Genomic DNA, 19095 nt, shown 5'->3' with positions numbered 1-19095 from the left:
CCTACGCCATCATCTCAGCCTACGCCATCATCTCAGCCAATGCCATCATCTCAGCCTACACCATCATCTCAGCCTACGCCATCATCTCAGCCTACACCATCATCTCAGCCTACACCATCATCTCAGCCTACATCACCTCAGCCAATGCCATCATCTCAGCCTATGACATCATCTCAGCCTACACCATCACCTCTGCCTACACCATCACCTCAGCCTACGCCATCACCTCAGCCTACACCATCACCTCAGCCTACACCATCATCTCAGCCTACGCCATCATCTCAGCCTACACCATCATCTCAGCCTATGCCATCATTATAGTCTAAGCCATCATCTGATTGTCCTGTTAGGTCTCTGGTCACTTTCATTAGAGTAAACAGAAATGTCTCTTCTGGGCATTCTCAGGAAATAATTTTCCCATCACACTACTAACTCCTTATCAGGGAAAACATTAGTTAGTGTGAATCTGGACCTGACAACTTATAGCCTGTCTGTCACCTGAAGCCCCTCAGTATTACTCTCCCTCACACTCTTAACTATGTGAAAACGTTTAATCCAACAATGCTGGCTGAACACTCATGGCCTCCTCAGCACAAGCTGCACCACCTTGGACTAGCTCCTGTAGTCCAGCATCCCATCAACCTGAGTGGTAAGATGCTGACAGGAACGCCCAGGGCTGAGCTTTACAGTTCATTTTCAATCTCCAGCTATTCAGCCTACTTCATTTTTAACTGTTAAATGCACTCTTCCTCCAAAGTAGATGTGGTTTAAACTTCAGCCTACTGGCTCTTAGACTTGGGGTGAGGGGCTCACCGTTTGTGACAGGATTTCCATTTTCCGCTGTGAGGACACTAGACAGAGAGCCGGATAGTTGAGTCCCATGGTTATTTGCGTTTCTGTCTTGAGTCTCTGAAGCCATTTCTGATGGACTGGGTTCATCCCGGCTACTCAGGTTCATGTTAGTTTCAAAACCTAAAATAAAATTTAGAAAAGATTATTCTTGCCTAGTAAAGTGTACTTCAAATTTGAGTAAAGCACTGGAAGGGACTAGTTAAATCAAACACTAATTATGCTTAAAACAAATGCTCCAAATTACTTAGGGAACTCTGTAGCCTAGATGGCAGTCAGTGAAATTTATCACAACACTCTTAAATATAAGCAGAAAAGTAACTTATAGTTTGCTATTTCCAAGCAACATTTTCCAAGTCTCCATTTTGTGTCCAGAAGCTCGTTATAACACTTCCCATGCCAAACAGGTAATGAATTTGTGCCCAAACCATTTACATATGGTCCAACAAACTTATTCTTAAAAAAAAAAAAAAAAGCAATGCATGTTGAACAAGATTGTAAGACTTGTTTTATCTGTTGCAACAGGGAAAACTAAACTTGAAGCACACTAAAATACATTTTCTAGACTAAAAAAAATTCTTAGAGGCGTGTAATGTGTATCTCACCCCAAGGGGTCTGAGACATATGAAAACAGAAGCCATTGTCCACTTCTATGACACAAAGGGGGAAAGGGGGACCATGAAAGCTGTGTGGTGACCATGTGTTGCTGACATAGACTCCCTCCCTGCCACCCCTACATAGTGCTCCTACATGGAACTGGAAGGGTTAAAGGTCAGATACTGCTCCTCATCCCTTCACAGTGCCAGTGTGACTCCATATTGTATTCCTCCGCATCACCTGCCACATGACTCAGTTTCCCTCTGAGTGTATCCAGGTGCACTCAGGATGAGTTCTTGCTTTCCTAGGATCCCCAGTGCCCCCATCTGAGTGCACAACGCATGTGTGTTTCTTCTTGCTGGTGCCTAGTGGGTTCTAACTGTACTGAAGGTGGAGCCTTTCTAAAGCTTGATGCTCACGTGCTATCTAAAAGGGAGGGCAGCCATCATTTGCTTATGGTGGAGCTGTATCATCACCATTGACCCCAATGACTCAGACCCTAATGAAGAGAGGCACTAGCCCTGCCTTATGGGAAGTGAGTTGTGAGTCCTGGGGCTGCGGAGAGACATAACAGCCCTTGAGCATACATAGTGCACAGTCATTTTTACTATCTAAATCATGACATCTGTTCTTTACTAAAAATTTTAGAATGGATGATGTTGGGAGAAGAAAAGAGGCATGGAAGGGAAGGAGAAAAGGAACAAAGAAGGAAGGAAGAATGGAAGTGAGGGAGAGAGAGGGAAGGATAAAAGGAAGGAGGGAGGGAGGGAAGGAGGGAGGGAGGGGAGGAGGGAGGGAGGGAGGGAGGGAGAGAGAGGAAAAGAGGGAAAGAGGGAGGGAGGGAGTGAGAGAGGGAAGGATGAAAGGAAGGAGGGAGGGAGGGAAGGAGGGAGGGAAGGAGGGAGGGAAGGAGGGAGGGATGGAGAGAGAGAGACGGAAGGAGGGAAGGAGAGAGGGAGGGAGAGAGAGGGAAGGAGGGAAGGAGGGAGGGAGGGAGAGAGAGAGGGAAGGAGGGAAGGAGGAAAGGAGGGAGGGAGGGAGGGAGGGAGGGGGAGGGAAGGAGGGAGGCAGGCCAGTCTAGTTAGTCTCTGAAGCAGGTCTTAGCTTGTTTCTTCCTATCTCTCTTCATAGCGTGCTCACTTCTTGTTCCTGGGCCTGGCCCTCATGGGACACTGCAAGCCAACTTTACCATGGTACTCTATCTAGACCCATGCTTCAGTGTTGGCCACATGAGTACCTTGCGCCTGCAGCATGCTTCCCACCCATGCACAAGTGGCTCACAACTCTCTAGCTAGGACCTGGGTCATGCTGCCCAGGACTTCCCACATAGTCTGTTCTGCTCAGAGAGAACGAGGTGTGAAGATTTAAGGGATAGGAATTGTTAGCTGGACAGAAGAAAGGCAGAGTTATCAGAACTTCATGCTCCAAACTTTGACTGGTCACAGTTACCTTGAGCAACAAAAGCAAAGCCAGAGGCATTATGCATACCGTGAACTAACTTCAAAGCACATTGCAAAGCTCCAGTAGCAAAGCAGTGGACCAACACAGAATCAGGCAGGGAGACCTCAGAGACAGAACAGGAGTCCAGAATTAGCCGGGCAGTGGTGGCACACGCCTTTAATCCCAGCACTCAGGAGGCAGAGGCAGGCGGATCACTGTGAGTTCAAGGGCAGCCTGGTCTACAAAGTGAGTCTAGGACAGGCAAGGCTACACAGAGAAACTCTGTCTCAAAACACCCTCCCCCCCCCCAAAAAAAAGAGTCCAGAATTAAATCACAGCTGCAGCCAGCTGAGTATCTACGGGGATGCTACGAACAACACCAGGAACAAGACGAGCATTTTAATAAAGGGCGCTGGGTAAGCTGGAGGCCCTCGGCTCCTACTTCTCACCAGTTAAAATCAACTCATGATGCGTTAAATTCTTAACTGTGAGATCTGAAACTAGGAAATCACTAGTAGAAGAAACAATAAGAGGACTGCTTCATTATAATAGATGGGAGGGGATAGGACAAGGAATACAGCCATGCGTAGGCAAATAGGATTGCAGGAGCTGGCAAGCCTTCACACAGCAAAGGAAACAGTGAAGAGGCCACCTATAGACCAGGGAAGAGCACTTGCAGACCACACATCGGAGGAAGAATTAAAACACAGAATAAGCAAGGAACGCCAAAAGCACAACTGCAAAAAATAAGTGGACTGAAGACAGACAGCAGATCTGGATGCCTGTCAAGGAAAAGACACAGAAAAAGAAGAACATGTATGAACAAGAACATATATGAACAAGAACATGTCACCTGTCACCTGGGAAACACAAACCAAACCAGTGCCAACCTCACCAAAAAGAATGAAAGACAAAAGACTCATGCTTGTGAGCGTGTGCTGGTGTGGAAGCCTTACATGCTGTTGGTGGGAATGTAAGTCAGTGTATCCATTACACACAGTGTAGGAATTACTCATAGCCACAGAACTCATATGAATCAACAACCTAACTCTGGCTGTGTACCCAAAGAAATAAGTCAGCATGTTAAAGAGACAGCAGAATGCCCATGTTCTCTGGGGCATTATCAATAATAACCATGCTAAGAATCAATCTAAGGATCTACCAACAGCTGGATGGTTAAAGAAAAAATACATACATACATACGTACATGTATATGTATATGTACATGAGAGAACATTGTCGAGCCATACATAGAATAAAATTTGGTCACTTGTGGCAATGTTGGCAGACTGATCACTGTTGGTGTTGAGCATAAAAAGAGATGTGACATCACACATCTGCAGAATCTCAAGGCATCAATCTTACCAGAATGCTGGTCACCAAAGGCTGAAGAGAGTACGATTTAAGAGAGAAAAGGAGAGGTTGGCCCATGGGCCACGGTTACACCTAGGAGAGAGCCGTTCTTGTCCCACAAAATGATAATGTGTGCACATTTCAAAAGGCTCCAAGGAGGAACTTTTAACCATAAAGAGATACAATTATGTTTGAGGAGATGCATTTAATCTGACAAACATTACAGGATGTGCAAACTCACTGAAGTACCACTTGGTGCCCTGTAAGTATGTGCACGTGTTTATCTTTATCAGATAAGGCAAACTGAGTTAAAACGGGATCACCGCTTAAACACCAAGCAGATGACCTTGTGCTTAAATGACCCAGTGAGCCACAAAGTGGCCAACTCTATGGTGTACAGACATGAACAGAGACACCACAATGCTCTCCCTGGGGTCAGCATCTGCAGGGACACTGACACAAGTAGGAAGCCAGGCTGATCTTCCTGTCTGAGCTCCCTACAGTGGCCGGTACCAGAGCGGGAGGAGTAGCTGCTCAGTCTGGCTAAGTCTAACAGCTTCTGTGCACCACTAAAGCCCGTTCAGCTTCAAGGGTGTCTTAAGACACAGACCAAATCCATGTGCCTGCACGCATCTGTGGGCATGTCATTTTTATGTTTTCACTCTTCTGTCCAGTTCCTGGCTGCATGCCTACTGTGTGCCAGACACTCTAGGCATAGAGGCCAGCAGTGAGACCCCCAGTCTTGCAGCTTGAAGCTCACCTCCTGGGAAGGAGTGGGTGACCAAGTGAACATAGCTGCAGGCAGAGTGCTTGCAGGAGTGTAATCCTGGGTGAGTGGATGGAACGCTGATGGGCCAAGCTCCATCATCCTAGTGGGTATTTCAGCTCAGAGAAGAGGCAGAGGGAAGCTGAGGTTATAGAGAGAAACTCTACACTTAGCTTGGAAGATCGCACAGCAAGAAAGGACTGGCCTTTCCCAGGAACCATGTAGCCTCCGTCCAAATGAGCCGTGAATATGGACACAGAGGAGTGATGAGGGGGGACACTGGTTGTGAGAGAGGCTGTCACTCAGACCCAGGAAGGGGCTTCAGCTTTTGATGCTGGCTCTCCTGGCAGCTTATTTCTGTCTTACAGACATGCTGACACTGTAGTCTAAGCCTTCATTTCAGTTATTAAGGTTTTTAAAATATCTCCCTGCTTCCACCACACAGGTTCAGCTGTAGTCACCACGTGCTCAACCATTTGCCACACAGGTTAGACTGCAACCCTGACATTGCCTGCTGGTTTTGTTTTGTCACAAAAGGTGCAGGTCTATTTTAGGGTGGCTGTGGACAGAAAGGAGGGGAGACACGAGGATGAGGTGTCCCAGGCACTCTTGTAATGACTGCCATGCCCAAGAATCAAGAGTTGGTTATCAAGGCTGGGCAGTAGATTCATACTGGGTGAGCACCCACGCAGGCCCAGCTCAGTGGGCTCCACTGCTCACCCAGTGCTGGGCTCTCCTCCCTGTGTGTGGCCTTCTCTCAGAAGCTCATGCCCTGGTGGAAAGGCTGACGTGGCTTCTGCCCTTGACGTGATTTCTGATGTTCCATGGTGAGGAAGCAGGACCCTAGCATGCAATATGACGCTGTAATAGAGGAAAGTCCTGACCACAGACCTGACGCCCTCACCTGGGGTTACTGTGCTTTCGTCAAAGCTAACCATGGGATGTGTGGCTTATGACTAACATCCCGGTGTCTGCTCATACTCAGACTAACACGCAAAGTGTCCGTGCCCTAACGTGTTGACATTCAGCTCTGTAGCAGCAGGTGGGTATAGGACCAGATCTCATATTCCTTGCTAAAGGCATTGGTTGTCCTTGCTTTCTGCTTTAACACTGGCAGAATTACAGCAGGAGCAGAAGCCAGTTCTGTGGCATTAGGTCTGTAGAGTTCTCCAAGCACGCACAAAGATGCACAAATTGAAAAGAATCTGAGGACTTACCTGGGCCAAGTCCTCAAGCCTGTTCGTGCCTTGGAGCCAGAAGGGTGAGAAAAGGCACCAAACAGAGCCTGGAGACTCTTGGTGACTCAGCAAATGAAACAAAAGGAAGTAAGGAAAGTGTTGAGTAAGAGGTGAAGTTTTTCCTGAAGTGTGTCTGTGTCTCTGCCTTGTGTGATACACATGTGAGTGATTCATCCCACCTCTCTGTTGGGTGCTGGTGACACTCGATGCCTGCCGCAGAGGATGCAGGTTCAGAAGATATGACTCACACACAGGATGTGACTCACAGATAAGGGCTTGGCCTTAATGCTTGGATATATATACATTGACTTTTAAAAAAATATATATTTTATTAATTTATTCATATTACATCTCAATGTATCCTCCCATTCCTCCCTTCTTCCTATTTCCCCCTTACTCCCCTCCCCTATGACTGTGACTGAGGGGGACCTCCTCCCCCTGTATATGCTCATAGGTAATCAAGTCTCTTCTTGGTAGCCTGCTATCCATCCTCTGAGTGCCACCAGGCCTCCCCATACAGGGGACATGGTCAAATATGGGGCACCAGAGTTTGTGTGAAAGTCAGTCCCCACTCTGCACCCAACTGTGGAGAATATCCTGTCCATTGGCTAGATCTGGGTAGGGGTTTGAAGTTTATGGCACATATTGTCCATGGCTGGTGTCATAGTTTGAGCGGGACCCCTTGGCACAGATCTGTCTGTCATAATGTTCTTCTTGTATACATTGACTTTTAACCTAATGAGGCAGGGAAGTTCTAGCAAAGTCTTCAACATTAGCGCACAGGAACAATTCAGTTGTTTGTACTGGCTCTTAAACACTTAAAATAGCATCCATGGGCAGTGTTTTCCTTGAGAGGCTGTGGGTTTCTTGCCCTAGGAGAACTCAGAGGTGTCTGCAGAGTTTTAGTTGGAAGTCACAGCTGGAGTGGGGAGCCTGTGGCTGGCGTCTGGTGGGCAGAGGCCAAGGTACAGCAGAACCTCTGACGGGACCCAGGAAGGCTGGCTGCAGACCATGGCTTACCTAGCCTGGAACAGGATGTCCTCTGCCTGGGTCTCCCTCTCTGAGATGACGTCAGCTAATGCTGCATGCCTCTACTGCTCTACGGTTTCCAGGTTCACCTGAGTTAAGATACGCATGTTCCCCAGCATGGAGAGGGCCCTCTAGGACTCTGCTGGCCCCAGCTTTGTCCTTGTCAGCTTCAGCTCTGCGCATTCTTCCCACCAGAGATTCCCGAGCTTTGGGAGAGTCGGGGGGGGGGGGGGGGGGGGAGTAAAAGCTCTGTGTTCATTCACGACTCAGCCTCCACCTGAAGGCCTCCCAGGCGGCCCCCTCAGGCCAGCCAGCGTCTGGTCTCTCTAGTGCTTCTCACAGGCTGGCGCATCCCTTCTCTCTAGCTTGCCTGTCTCGTGCCTCCTTCCTCTGGCACGGCGATACACTTAATTCAAACACATTTTCTGATGTGTTTACAGTGTCTACAGCATGCCTAGCACATAGAGGGAACTCAATAAATCATAGCAGAGAGAAAGAGACAGGCAGGTAGTGTCAGGCGTGCTGTAATCCCAGCACCCAGGGGGCTGAGGGCAGGAGGGCCGTATGTTTGAAACCAGCCTTGGCTGTGGGATGAATATCGTGTTTGCTAGAGCTACATAGCAAGACTCTGTAATGTCAAGGAAAAGGAAATAAAGGAAAGAAGGAAGACAAAAGAAGGAAGGAGAAAGGGGGAAAGGAGAAAACAGCGAACCCATTGCCAACACGGCTGCAGAAGCTTCGTTCTCCAAGTATAGCCACAATGGTAAACTAGCTGTGTGTTCGCTGAGACTTCCTCGCAAGCCTGAGCGGGGGCATCGAGCAGGTGGTAATTCCTCCACATGCACAGGCCATAGCTGGAGGCTAGCATGTAGGGAAGGGTTGCGTGTTGGTTGTAATGACACGCCTTTGGTTCCAATCACTGCTTATTTCAAATTACAAGGTGAGGACAACATCCCATGGCACAGTGGATGTTTTCTCTTACTCAGAACAACTCAGCTCTTTGCTTTCCACAGAATCTCAACAACCTGAAGGAGGAGGCACTGGTGGGTATTCACAGTCAGTCAGCGCCTGGCCCGGTTTGAGGTTTTTGTCATTGTCCTGCCAGTTATAAATATGCAAGGCCTATATGTATTGAGGGGTTTGTTTTGTTTTGTTTTTGATTTTTTAGTTAGTTTTTAAAATATACATGTATTACTTTATGTTGCTTTGAGACTTCTGGCAGGGACTGGCATTCTTCACCTGAGTACGTGTGACTCTGGAATTCTGGTGGCCCTGGGGGGGCCAGCTTCCATCTCTGAGGTACAGTGCCAGTTCCAAGAACACCCTCTAAGGGTGTCATTTCTTAGGATCCCAGAAGGGGCAGGAGATTATACTCCAGGGCAAGGGCTTTCGGAACATCCTTGAGGCTTCAGTTAGTGAGTAGTCAGAGGGTGTTCAGGCCTCCCTGAAACAGGATCCTTGGAGATGCACAGGAGAGCCTGGAGGGTGGGAACATGCAGGGGACAGCACCCTGGCACCTCTGCGTGGGAGGCAGGAAGAATGGGACGGGTTGGAGGGCAGAACTGGGTGTATCAAGAGAAAGAGGCCAGATCTGCTGCAGCTTTGGGGGTGGGGGTGGGGCCTGCTCTGCTGGCTTCATCTCTAGCCTGGCTTCCTCCAATTGCCTTGTGCATGAGCCAATGGATGAAGGAACGGGATAAATCTTCACCTGGCAAAACCTCATGAGCTTGGAGGTGAGGCTATAAATAGAAAAGCTGGAAGGACTTAAGACTGGTGCCCTGTGGAAGGGCTGGGCAGTAGCGGGAGGGGCAGGCCAGTGAGCGCCCTCCATTGGGAGGAGTCCAGAGAGGGAGACAAGGTTGAAGATTCTGGATCTGCACGGGGGTGGGGGTTGGGGGGGTGCCTTGGATGGGCCGCCACACACCTGGGCCATGAGACTGAGCAGACGTCTTTGAACAGGGGTATTTGTTACGAAGAAGCCCTAGGCACAGAGAATTTCTCCCAGGAAGGGTGATTCTTAAGAGTCAGTGTGGAAGGAGAAGGCAGCCAGGGGCAAGCGAGGTGAATTTACAGAAAGGAAGGTACAGGCTGGTGTCAGGGAAGGCGTGTTGGCTTGGAGTGGGACTGGACCAGCCAAGGGCAGAGAGTTAACTTACCAAAGTTCAGCCAAGGAAAATGTGCACCCAACAGGCAGTGGAGTGTTTCTTTAAGAGAAATTATTTTTTTTTTTAAATGTCTTTTCTCTGTTAGTTACTATCTTAACCTGAGATAACCTCACTCTGTGTGGTATGTTTCGGAATCGTATGAGCTGGGATCAGGGTTTCTGCAACACGGGAGCGGTCTAGGAGACTTAATGCCGAGGGTGCTGTGTGAGGCAGAGACTATGGAAGGGCGTGGCTCAGACTCATCACAGGAACCACGACAGGAAGATCCCCCCTGGGAAAGGCCACTGGGCTGCTCTCAAACAGCACAGCACCTGCCATCTCCCACTTGGCATTAAGGAAAACTAAAAGTGCAGAGGGAGGGCCTGGGACCACACACACACAAGCTCTTGCCTTTAGGATTCAGAAATTACAGCTCAGTGCTGGTAGCAAATGCACAGAGGCGGTATATACTAAGACCTGGATAGGCCTGCTGTGGCTGGAAAAGCATCGGCAGTGAGTTCACATCAGGCTATCTTTAGCCTGGGTTGCATGGAGCGAGCTCTTTTAGGCCTCGGCTACTGCTCGTTCTTCCATCACTGTGCAGGAGAACCATCACTCGCACAGCTGGACTCGTGGGGGTAGGCCGATGGCCCAGCGCTTGCCTGACATGAGCATGCACCAGGACCTGGGTTTAGCTCCCATACGGCAATCCACAAACGAGTCCAAAACTCCAAGAGACAGAGGTTCAGTTGCCGGTCCTCGGCTCTGCTGCAGCCTGCGGGCTATGGAGAGCTTTCTTTCGGTCTTTCAGAAAGATGAACGTTAGTGGAAAGAGTTCTGCAATGCAGCAGCTCTTTGGAAGCTCTGACAGGGAGGCCTCCTAGCTGGAGACAAGGGTAGGGTATCCCCGAAGGAGAATCCGTGTCAGGACACGAAGGCAGCAGATGGGCCTGGAGCCTGCTCTGTCCAGCGTCTTTCTCACCTACCATGAGTGTGTGCAGCCATGGCACAAGTATGTGTGAAGAAGCTGTGGCACTGCTGGGCACACAGCACCAAGGGGTTTCCAGCCGCCCCTGTCCATGTGGCAGCTGGACCAGTTAACACAATGTTTACTGGATGTGCCTCTGTGAGAGTCTACTACTCCAGAAACCCCATAGCACAGCCCTGTAGCCCCTGGGAATTGTCAGTATGGATGAAGCTGAACGGTTCCCTACTGTTCCAGCTTTAAAGGTCTATGCAGGGGAGCTAGCCAATCCAAAATGAACTCAGTGGTGCCTGTCTCATTCATTTCTCTCTCTCTCTCTCTCTCTCTCTCTCTCTCTCTCTCTCTCTCTCTCTGTGTGTGTGTGTGTGTGTGTGTGTGTGTGTGTTGCCTTGTGGGTTTTCTGTTTGTATATTTTGGTTTCTATTTTTGTTTTGTTGTGTGTGATTCTTTTTTTTAAATTTCATTTTAAAGAAGAGAGACATAGAGTAGGGTATGTAAGGAGAATCTGGGAGGAGTTGGAGAAGGGACAAGTGATCAAAATATATAATAAAAACATGGAAAAATTTCAATACACAACAACAAGATGATGCATTGGCATACAACACACACACACACATACACACACACACACACACACACACACACACACACACACACACACACTCGTTCAGAGCGGGGCTTTGCAGCTGCATTCCCATGATGCTCCTGCTCCTGGGGAGGTGACTCTTCAGCAGTAAGCCCAGAGGGCTGAGTTGGGTGGAAGTGGAGTGTCTGCTTGTCCCACTCGTAACTCCTACCGCCCACTCTGCTAAGCGTGGAGAGGTGCTTTACCATGGAAAACACCAACAGAGGCAGCAGGCTGGTGTCCCCAACAACATATGTGCCCAACTGAGGAAGAACGCAGAAATGGTAAAGCTAGGGAGTGACTGTCAGCGTAAACAAGGCTCTCAGACCCAGAAAACGCACATAAAATTAAGTCCTGCCAATTTTCTTTTAAATTTAACTCACTAGATCTTTTTTATTTTGTCCTGTTTACTCGAAATCTGCTACAAAAGGGGGAATCCTTGAACCAAGAACCAGCTGCCCTGAGCCTGTCACTGCGTGATCACCCGGGCTGTGGGGTCTCTGATGTTGCTACTGGGTGGGCTGTGGTGGCAGAAGCCCTGAGATGGTCCACAGAGGTGGCAGGGTGGCCGCATCCTTCAGGCAAACAGCTGATGCTCCCTTGGCAGGGAAGGCGAGGGAAAGGGGAGGGTCCTCAACCTTCTGTTGGAACGCTGCAACGCCTGCTCTAGATGGAAGGCTGGTAATGCCACTCACTTAGCGGATGGGGCACGGGCCAGGAAGAACCAACAAAGTGAAAGAGATTAAAGGAAACAGGCAAACTAGAATGGTGGTGTGTTGAAGTCTTCTCAGATGCCTTGCTAAGAACTCACTGCTAACGTGCCTGCAAAAAACAAAAAACAAACAACAAACAACAACAACAACAAAAAACAAAACAAAACAAAACAAAAAACCAAAGGCACAGGCCATGCCCAACAGAACAGGTCTGAAACATCTGGCTCCTGCTGCATGGACATAAGCAAAGGAGGACAAGCCAGGGCTCGGGTGACCATAGAGCTGGCATAGAGGGACAGTGTTTTAACAGGCTCTGGGGTCTGCTGCGCGCCACCTACCCACATGGCACAGGGGCTTCTCTGAGGCCTCCAGGTAACACCTGGAAAATCTCTGTGGGGATTTCACATCAAATTAAACATCTTACCATGGTGCTGAGACTGTTTTCTCTGATAGATAAGCCTTGGTTGATGGCTCAGTCGCACCAGTGGTTGACAGACAGGCCCTGGTCATTCTCCCAGTCTCCAAAGTATGCCTTCACGAGTATACCCTCAACCCATGGCAGTGATGCCCACCACCCAGAGGGTGAGTGTCAAATAGGGAGGTGAGAACTGAATCATCTGTGGGCTCACATTGCGTTCAGAGCCGCCAGAAGGAATCACCAAACGGCCAGTGGGTGCTGGTGCTTCCCTTCCCGTGAGGCACCTCAGGGAGCAAACTGTGACTCCTCAAGAGAAGTGACATACATCTGAGCCTCCCAAACCAGAAAGGCCATGAACCCCAGGTTTTCTGAATGCTGATATACCCAAAGTGAAAAATTATATAGCATGGATTCATGCACAGTGTTATAAATTACCATATAAAATCACCCTCTTGTATGTGTACAAAGTGCACATAACATACATGGATTTCAGGTTTATGCTAGGTCCTGCGCCCAAGAGACATGCCACTGGGTATATTCAAGTACTCCAAAACTCAGAAAACTGTATAGTCTGTTTTGCATTTATAAGTAACTGGATTTTAGAAAGAAAACGAAAGCTAGCCTGGCATGGGCTCACACCTTTAGTCCCAGCACTGGAGGCAGAGGCAAGCGGATCTCTCTGTGAGTTTGAGGGTACACAGTGAGACTATGTAAATATCAAGAAAACACATCTGCCCTTACCATGCACCCTGATCTCGAGTTCAAAGCCTCCCAGTGTGAGTCCCGCTCGGGCCTCCAAGCAGAGGACAGACATCCTCTCACCCTGCCCCTTTCTCTCTTGCCCCTCCAGGATACTGTGCCCACTGTGGGGGGAAGGAAAGGACCGAGCATGTGTGCTTTGGTGAATTAATTCAGTGGGTCTGGGTAAGCACTTAAAAAGCAAAGGGAAGAGAAGAACACTTAGAGTGAAAATGTGGCTTTTCACTAGTACGAAGGCTGAGTGGTTGCTATGAAGCCCGTATGCCATCCCCACCCTCCTGGGATTGGGGAGGTGACTCAGTGGGTAAAGTGCTGCTGTGCAAGCACAAGGACCCGAGTTCAAATCTCCAGCATCCATGTAAACAGCAAGATGTGACAGTATGCACTTGCGACCCCAGTGCTCAGAGGCAGAGATGGGAGGGACCCTGGGATTCAGGGGCCAATCAGTCTAGCGAGTCGATGAGCTCCTGTGTGAGACCCTGACTCAAAAGACTGAGGTGCAAGATACCTGCTGTTGATCTCTGGCTTACATGGGGCATGCATGCATGCATGCATGCAGCACACACACACACACACACACACACACACACACACACACACACAGACAGAGAGACAGATACAGAGACACAGAGATGGAAAGACAGAGAGTGGAAAGACAGAGACACACAGAGAGACACACAAGTATATTCTGAATAAACAAATCCTCTTAATGATTTCTCTAAGTCTGTTTAAAATTCTGAGGCAAACAGTAACACTGAATATGAAGGCTAGTTTTATTTTGTTTTAGTCATAATTTTGCCTGAAATTAACTGAGTCTTTTGTTTTGTTTTGTTTTATGCCCTTGAACGAGCTACGTGTCTTGAGGCCATGTCAAAGAATAATTTCATTACCTGTTACATGAAACGTGTTTTCCAAAGTTGTCACTGAGGCTTCCTCAGATGTTTTTAATCATACAGACGCAGAGACACACTCTGATTCCCAGATGGGTCCAATCAGCACACTCTCTAATGACCATCTGATTAAGCAGAGGGTTTGATGATTTCCCAACACCACACACCAGGCTCAAAGCCTTCTCCCTTGTCCCCCTCCCCCACCTGTAAACTAGACTAACGACTTCAACCTGGTGAAAGAGCAGCGGAGAACCCCCACCAAGGCAATGAAAGTCATGCTACTAATTGGGGCTCCCTGTTCTGGCGTGGCACATGAGCGATCTGGACAGATCCCTGTCGCTGCTGATACAGATGGATGTGGCAAGGAGCCGGCGTGGGGGAGGGGCACAGTATTTGGGGAGCAGAGAGTGAGAAGGAGTCTCTGTGGATCAGCAGCTATGGGCAACATTTCCACGAGGACTGGAGGTGATTTATCTATTAAACATCTTGTGGGACTTCGTTCCTAGACACACATAGAAGTACCAAAATACTCAGGGACAAAGTCAATACTCAAAAACTGTAGAAGATGCAATTTTTCCCTGTAGGATGTGCTGCTAGGCATCCACTACTGGGATGTGCAGTCTGTCAGGGCCGCTCTCAGTCAGGCGAGATGTGTGTGTGCCTTATGTCCCCCTAGAGACAGGCTTATGCTGCAAGGCAGGACACGACGCCTGAGAACTGGGGCTAAGGAAGCGTGCTTGGGCCATGCAGACGGGACCGTACTAGCACGCCGGCCTGTGGCACTGGCTTCTGTCTCCACAGGCTCCTGTGTTAGGTGGAAGTGAGGTTAGGGAGGTAGAGATGGAGACACGGCCTTGCTGGATGGAGTGGGATGTTGGGAGCTGGGCTCTGGGGGTTCCAGCCAAGCTGCACTTCTGGCCCCAGCCTGTGGTCTGTCTCTTGTTCATCCCCAACACGTGACCAAGGAGCCTCACGCTTCTAGCCCCACAGCTATGAGCCGCCACTATGCCCTGTCTTCCCCACAATGGCAGGACCAAGGTAAACCCTTCACCTTTAAGTTGCTTCTTCACATGTTTTTGTTACAGCAACGAGTTCTGTGATTAATGTGCCCTGATTCCTGGTTCCCAGACCAGCCTGCTTGGTTATGGCTTCCACCTACCATGCGGCCAAGCTTTGTGCTCTCACACTCCTTTCCACATAGAGGGAAAATGGTAAAATCAAGCCCCCCCCCCCCATGCACACTCTGTCCCTTGAAACCACTCCTAGGGTAGACATTTCTCTGGAGGGTTATGCTCGGTCACAAGCCATGCTTTGGGGCATGAAAAGGCTCTTTTGGTGTCTTTTTGCTTGTTTGTAAGGGACTTTGAGTAAAGCTTAAGTTTTCAGACGTCACGGTACAGTCCATGCTGTGTGGTGAATCAGGGAAGTCTCTGGTGCTTGGCCCCACTCCCTGGCTGCACTAAGCAGCGTGTGGGGAAGAGGCGGCTCCTGTCGTCCTGTGTCCTCTCACCACATGGGTGTGAATGAGAAAACTGCCGATTTCTAAGAGAGACCAGGATTTCACAGCTGGGGCCCAAGACGATTTGGCGTAATGAAGGGAGGTAAGTGTGGCCCTGGACAATGTGGTGTTGCGTGTGGTCAGCTCTGAGGCGATGTGGAAGGTTCTAGGCTGTTTGTAGCAATGATGACAGTCAGGCACCAGGAGGTCATTACACTGGTAACCAGAAATCAGAACTGCTTCCCAGTTTTAGAACAGTGAGCGGTCAGCTTTGGTCCCTCTACAAGTCAAGATAGCATTGGTTCTTTTCTCTTTTAATTCTGTGTGTGTGTGTGTATATGTGTGTATATGTGGTGTGTGAGTGTGGTGTGTATGTATATGTGTGTGTGTGGTGTGTGTGGTGTGTATGTGTGTGTGTGTATATATGTGTGTATATGTGGTGTGTGAGTGTGGTGTGTATGTATATGTGTGTGTATGGTGTGTGTGGTGTGTGTGTGGTGTGTGTGTGGTGTGTATGTATATGTGTGTGTATGGTGTGTGTGGTGTGAGTGTGGTGTGTGTGGTGTGTGTGGTGTGTATGTATATGTGTGTGTATGGTGTGTGTGGTGTGAGTGTGGTGTGTGTGGTGTGTATGTATGTGTGTGTGTGTATGGTGTGTGTGGTGTGTGTGGTGTGTGTGTGTGGTGTGTATGTATGTGTGTATGTATATGTGTGTGTATGGTGTGTGTGGTGTGTGAGTGTGGTGTGTGTGGTGTGTGTGGTGTGTATGTATATGTGTGTGTATGGTGTGTGTGGTGTGAGTGTGGTGTGTGTGGTGTGTATGTATGTGTGTGTGTGTATGGTGTGTGTGGTGTGTGTGGTGTGTGTGTGTGGTGTGTATGTATGTGTGTATGTATATGTGTGTGTATGGTGTGTGTGGTGTGTGTGGTGTGTGTGTATGTGTGTGTGTATGTGGTGTGTGTGTATGGTGTGTGTGGTGTGTGGTGTGTGTGTGTGTGGTATGTGTGTGTGGTGTATGTGGTATATGTGTGATATGTATGTATGTATGTGTGTGTGTATGTGGTGTGTGTGGTGTGTGTGGTGTGTATGTATATGTGTGTGTATGGTGTGTGTGGTGTGAGTGTGGTGTGTGTGGTGTGTATGTATGTGTGTGTGTGTATGGTGTGTGTGGTGTGAGTGTGGTGTGTGTGGTGTGTATGTATGTGTGGTGTGTGTATGGTGTGTGTGGTGTGTGTGGTGTGTGTGGTATGTGTGTGTGGTATGTGTGTGTGGTGTATGTGGTATATGTGTGATATGTATGTATGTATGTGTGTGTGTATGTGGTGTGTGTGGTGTGTGTGGTGTGTATGTATGTGTGTGTGTATATGTGTGTGTGTGGTGTGTGTGGTGTATGTGGTATATGTGCAGTATATATGTATATGTGGTGTGTGTGTACGTGTCTGTGTGGTATTTGTGTGGTATGTATGTGTGTGTATGTGGTGTGGTGTGTACACATGTTTGTATATATGTGGAGTGTGTGTATGTGTGGGGTGTGTATATGTGTGTTGCGTGTGGCGTGTATATATGTGTGTGTATGTGGTGTGTGTGTATTTGGTGTATGGTGTGCATGTACATGTGTGTGTGTTGTGTGTGTGGTGTGTATGTATGTGTGTGTACATGTTTGCACACACATGAGCTGTGTCTGGAGACCTCAGGTTGATGTTGGGAATCATTCTTCCACTGAATTCATGACCACAGACTCGCTCAATCAAGCCCAGAGCTCATTGGATTGGCCAGTATTGCTAGGCAGCTTGCTTATCTAGCATTCGCCACTTCTGCCTTTGGAGGTGGGCACTATGGCACCTGTTAGGCATTTATTTGAGTTACTAGGGTTCTAGGCCCCTGTCTTAATTAGGGCTTCTAGTGCCATCATGAAGCATCATTACCAAAAGGCAAGAGGAAAGAGTTTACTTGGCTTACATTTCCATATTGCTGTTCATCATTAAAGGAAGTCAGGACAGGAACTCAAAGAGGGAAGGAACTTGGAGGTAGAAACTGATGCAGAGGCCATGGAGGGTTACGGCTTACTGGCTTGCTCCCCATGGCTTGCTCAGCCTGCTTTCTTATAGAACCCAGGACACCAACCCAGGGAGGGCACCACAGTGGGCTGGGCCCTCCCCATCAATCACTAAGAAAATGCCCTAAATGGAGACATTCCCTCCTTTTCAGACGACTCTGCTTGTGTCAAGGTGACATGACACTAGCCAGGACATCCTCACACTTGTCCAGTAACTGCTAAGCCATCCCCCAGCCCTTGTGTGGGGAGGCGTCTTGGCCTGCACATCATTTTTGACTGCTTCTTCATAAAAGGAAATAAACACCGGATAGTGTGCTACGCATCAAAAGTGAGATGCAGGTCATTAGGGAGGCCTTCTTTTTCTCTTGCCTTAAGAACTGCAGGGTGGCTTCTCCTGTGAGCCCCCAGTGGCACTTTAATTTATAATCCAGGGTAGAGGCACACCATACACAATAGCTGTTGGCTTTAACAGGTCAGGAGTATGAGCACATTTCTACTGCCGAAGAAAGGCAGCCCATCTCTGAAGATGCTGTGTTATTTCCAAAGTTTTAGGTGCCAGAATCTTCTGCTGACAGTGCATCCCAGGCCTAATGGCTTCTTGGCTCATCTATGCCAGGTGCATAGCTCTGGTGTGACTGACATGCTAGCTACTGTGAGTTTACAGACCAGATGAGAAGCCAGTTTCCCTGGATAACTCATACAACTCAGAGCTAAGTTTTCTACCACGTAGAACCAAATATTTAATTGTGTACCAACTGCTTGGTTTTGTTCCACCGGCATCACAGAATCCATGACGTGGCAAGACAGAATGGAAATGCCACCAATGAGGGAGGGGGCGGCTTTAACATTTTCTCAGCCAATGACCACATGGGAGCCAAATACAGGTCTGAGGTCAGCGCTTGGTTTAGTCTTGTTGCGCACTTTGCTGCCTATCAGTGATAACTTCATCTCTATGTCCGCAACATAAAGAAGAGTGAAGCCATAACTGTCTTCTTCCAGAATGGGCTATAGATGATACGGGAGCTTTGGGGTTATCCTTCTCCTGTCCTAATCAGGTGGATGCTGAAGGCCACTGTCCATCACCTACACCATCTTTACCCTACTTTCCAGCACATGTTGAGGGCTGTCTCACTTCTCATTTAATTTCTGTGGGTCCTGGTTAGATGCCTGATATCTTCTTGTGAAATGCATCCTATGTCCTCACTCCTACCAGGAGTCAGTTGCTTTCCATGCAAGATTCTTGGTAGGCATGCCTGTGATGGAGCCTCAGTGTGGCTGGCTTTTAGTGATGAGAACCCAGCTCCTGGGTTAGTTTTTCCTTCTTTGTTGTGATCTAACTCCAAAGTTCAGGGGATGCAGTTCTTCAGAGCTGGGGAGACATGATGGGTGGGGCCAGCTCCTGCCTGCCAAGGCGAGATGATGCTTTCTCCGTTGATCAGGAGGCTGAGAGTGGGAAAGGCTGACTCTCAGACACTTTCTCTGCTTACTGAGTCCAGAAACCCAGCCATGGGATATGCTGCCTTCTTCCAGGGAGGCTCTTCTCCTCAGTTAATCTTCTCTGCAAATGTCCTTACAGGCACCCCCAAATGAATGCCTCAAAAAACCCCAGCTGTTCCTTAATTGCATCAACCTGCCAACTAAACACTTCTCTGTCAAACCCTAGCAGTGTCCAGTCAGAATATGGAAGAGGTCTAAGACAGAGGGATGCAGGGAGTAAGGGCAGGCTATCTTGGAA

General features: G+C 48.6%; 1 protein-coding gene across 1 annotated transcript in view; it reads right to left on the bottom strand.

Moving 5' to 3' along the window:
• Positions 1 to 19095, bottom strand: part of Myo16 (myosin XVI) — a 373810-nt gene that overhangs the window by 37906 nt on the left and 316809 nt on the right. Inside the window, 1 exon segment of the mRNA XM_051169490.1 lies at positions 814 to 972. Within this exon segment, the coding sequence (XP_051025447.1) occupies positions 814 to 972 (159 nt within the window).

This window comes from Acomys russatus, chromosome 27 (genome assembly GCF_903995435.1).
Source record: "Acomys russatus chromosome 27, mAcoRus1.1, whole genome shotgun sequence".
Taxonomy (NCBI): domain Eukaryota; kingdom Metazoa; phylum Chordata; class Mammalia; order Rodentia; family Muridae; genus Acomys; species Acomys russatus.
The sequence above is the reverse complement of the archived record's forward strand: the minus strand, read 5'-3'. Positions and strand labels throughout refer to the sequence as shown.